Source organism: Chenopodium quinoa, unplaced genomic scaffold (assembly GCF_001683475.1).
Source record: "Chenopodium quinoa cultivar QQ74 unplaced genomic scaffold, ASM168347v1, whole genome shotgun sequence".
Classification (NCBI taxonomy): Eukaryota; Viridiplantae; Streptophyta; class Magnoliopsida; order Caryophyllales; family Amaranthaceae; genus Chenopodium; species Chenopodium quinoa.
Window position 1 is genome coordinate 985,494 of NW_018744348.1, and position 3,548 is coordinate 989,041.

Consider the following 3,548-nt stretch of genomic DNA (forward strand, 5'->3'; position numbering starts at 1 on the left):
ATAGTGAAGTAGTTAGAGCACCTTTTGTCCGTCGAGATTGGCTTCTCCTCGTCAAGTCCTAGTCTTCATCGAAGCTTGATTTCGTCGTTGACTTTGACTTACAGAATTTTAACCATCATCATTTTGAGGTGACATCATCATTTTGAGTCTTAAGATTTACACTTAAGACTTTTCCCATTTTTTCTTCAAAAATCTCATGCAAGTCTCAAGTTGAGTCTTGAAATTTCAAGACTCAACTTAAGACTTGAGATTGGGACCCACTTCACTTTTATTTTTATTATTCCTTTTTTTAACACTTTTCTACATATAATATGTCAAATATTTAAGTCTTAGGGCTAAAGTGATAAATTTGTATAAGTCTTACTGAGCATTAACAAGAATTTGATGGCATAATTTTCAATGGGAACCACCAAAAATGATGTCACATTAAAATCTTAAGACTTGGGGCTAAACTTGCTCTAACATACTCTTCAACATCGTAGTTTCCTATCGACAGTAGAATGACCCGTACATATGTTGCTAGCTTCAGTTAATACTCTGATATTTATTCCAAACAGCAGACTTCCACCATTTCTTGCCAGAAAAAAAAATAAAAAAATAAAAAACTAATTAATAAAGACTTCCACTAGTTGTGAATATAGTTTGATCTGTTGGAGTGAGGTTTGCCACCAGAAACTAAAGTGATAAAATATCCCAAGATAGACTAAATGAAAAGAAATAAACAAAACTAATTAAGAAAGACGGTAACTATATATTATCAAAATACTAGACATTTACATCAACAAAGATCTGCCTGAAAATCCTTAATGTATGAAGTGAGGCTTACAAGGGATAATTTTATATGTTTCCGAGTAAAGGCAGATCCTAGGCACAACGAAGAAATTAGTACAATCAAACACTGATCGTTGGGAAGGTACACCGGGGATGCAATTGTTTGCCACATCCAAAATTCCCCTATCAATCAAGTTCCTAAAAGATGGACCAACTTGGTTGAAATAATTATCAGACAGAGAAAATTTAGTCAAATTTGGTAGCTGACAAATTATGTCTGGCACCATGCCATAGAGCAAATTCGCTGAGAAATCAAGCAGTGAAGCCCGCTCCATACAGGCTAAAGAAAACGGCAGGGGACCAGTGAGTTTATTGTGGCTGATATCGAATGCAGTCACTTGGTTAAGGAAGCCAAGCTCGTAAGGTAAACAACCAGTTAGCTGGTTGCTCATTAACAGTACTTCAGTTAATGCTGACAATGCTTTGGCTATGTCGCGTGGTAGTGGACCTGTGAACTTGTTGTTGGCTAAGGTGAGATACAATATATGTGAATTTCCAAGAGATGTAGGCAAAGCTGACACAAAATTGTTGTCATTAAGGAAGAGAACATTAAGATGTTGTCTGAAAATTGCAGGAGGGACCGACCCTGAGAATTGGTTGAAACGAATGTCTAAGAAACTCAGGCTCTCCATGCCCACCACAACGAGAGGGAATGGACCTGTGAATTGGTTTTTGCTAAGGTCTAATTCGTAGAGATAATGGAGATTGGCTATTTTTGATGAAAGGGTGCCACTAAAAGAGTTTGAGTTGGCATGGAAAAGGGCTAAATCAGGGAGTTGGTCTATGAAGCCATCTAAGGATGGAGCACTGAGGCCATAACCATTGAAGTCTATGGATGCGACTGCTGTAGCACTAGTGTTATTAGGTTGTGTATCAAAGAAAAAACCTTTGTATCTACAAATGTCAGATCCTACCCATGAATTCGTGATCCCTAAAGGATCCGAAGTGATAATATTTTTAAAGTTTTGAATGATAGGATAAACCACTGCAAGTCTGATGTCTGCAAAAATTAGGCCAGTTGGGATGTTGGGTAGTGGTGGAAGGGCAGGCAGAGATGATGGCGGCAGAAGTAATGGCATAGGTGGTATTGGTAGAGATGATGGCGGTGAGAGTAATGGTATAGGTGGAATTGGCAGAGATGACGGTGGAGAAGTGGATGCTGTAGGAGGTTTATCAGGTTGGTGACAATGAAACAAAGGCCAGATGCAGTATCTTCTCTGATCTCATGGCCAAAAGTTTTTCCGTTTGTTTACTAGATCTCTACCTCTTGTACCACCACGAAAAATCCGAGCCTCCCCTGCGTTATCTGCGGCCACCAAACCTAATGTAAGGAGTAGGACGATCTTGAAGATCGAAACTACAGATACAGCAGAGAATTTCATTTTTTGTGCAAAGTATTTTGCACCAAGTGTTGTATTAGTATATTAAGCGTGCTATAAAAGGGAGGAAGGGTGGTAGCTGTGCTTTAATATTGCTGTTTGAAGAGAAAGAAGAATAAGAATAATGATTTTGTTAATGGGAAAGCATTATGATATGGTATTTATGCACTATATATGAATTTTATCAGGCATATGATTTCTTTTTGGGTGTCTTTATTGTACAGTGCGTTAGGTGATCAAGGACTTCATCAATGAGTACAAGGATTAGTGTTAAGATACTACTTTTTCCTTGCATTATACATGTTGATTACCTGTATTCTAAAAGTTGATTCCTAGAAAACTTTTATTAACAGAATCATACTTTGTAGTAATAAAATGAAATACTAGTATTATGTCTTATTGTTTCTATTCATTTGGGTGCACTGGCCTGGGCAACCCCGTTCTATTCTCCGGTGTGTGAACTACAATTTCTTTATTTTCTATGCAAAAATCAATAGCAAGATTGATGAGTATCATTTATGGCACTCATTTGATTCTTTTTAGGATGAAATTCATGCTATTTTATAGCTCTTTTCCTTAGTTTTTCCTTAGTTTTACTCTTTATTTCCTTAGTTTGCATTTTCTTAGTTGATTTTCTATTTTTATACATTTCTTGGTTTATTTTGCTATTTTCTCTTTAGTTTGTTTGTTTTCGTTCATTTTTCAGGTTAAGATCATAATCCAAGGATTCCCGAGTCTCCTTCCCAATTTTTACATCGTTTGAGATGCCTCTTGCCTACCATTTGAAGTTCAAGTTTGAAGGAGTGTAAAGTCCAAGTATTCTAGCTAGTGCATTCAAGCGCTAGGGGCACCATTCTTAGTGTTGAACCCACCGTGGGGGCTATTTTGAAGACTGCCTCCTTCCGCGCGTGTCATCAACATCATCAAGTAGAGAGCACGAGGAAGAGCAAAGTCGAGGGTGATGGAGGTTGTTCTGCTCCCAGGCGCGGGCGCGCACGACCATGGAGCGGCTGCGCAACCTGGTGGCGCCGCGCCTCTTTAGGTCTCTGTTCCGTACCCTTTTATGCGCAGCCGGACATCCACCTTTAAGATGGTCGCGCCTATACGAGTCTTTTTGGATGATCTAACTAATTTTTCCCTTAGTTAGTTTTACTATGTATAGACTTTCCTTTTATTTTTCGAGGAGAATTCAATTAGAGAAAATTAGATATAGTTTTAGAGAGAGAAACTCTAGGTTGTAGAGAGAGAAGTTCATGGTTGATGATTAATGATTCTAAGTACAATTTATATTGATTTCATCAAAGTTTGTAAGGATTTCCTTTACTTTAATGCAATCTT

At 37.9% G+C, this 3,548-nt stretch overlaps 1 protein-coding gene across 1 annotated transcript; it reads right to left on the reverse strand.

Moving 5' to 3' along the window:
- Positions 1-292: 292 nt before the first annotated feature.
- Positions 293-2,280, reverse strand: LOC110696332 (uncharacterized protein At4g06744-like). The gene has a single exon (XM_021873624.1). The coding sequence runs from the start codon at positions 1,908-1,910 to the stop codon at positions 804-806; it is 1,107 nt and encodes a 368-aa protein (XP_021729316.1). The 5' UTR covers positions 1,911-2,280; the 3' UTR covers positions 293-803.
- Between the last annotated feature and the right edge of the window lie 1,268 nt (positions 2,281-3,548).

Excerpts from the sequence above, each read along its gene's own strand:
- LOC110696332 (XM_021873624.1), bottom strand. The coding sequence starts at position 1,910 with ATGCCATTACTTCTGCCGCCATCATCTCTGCCTGCCCTTCCACCACTA.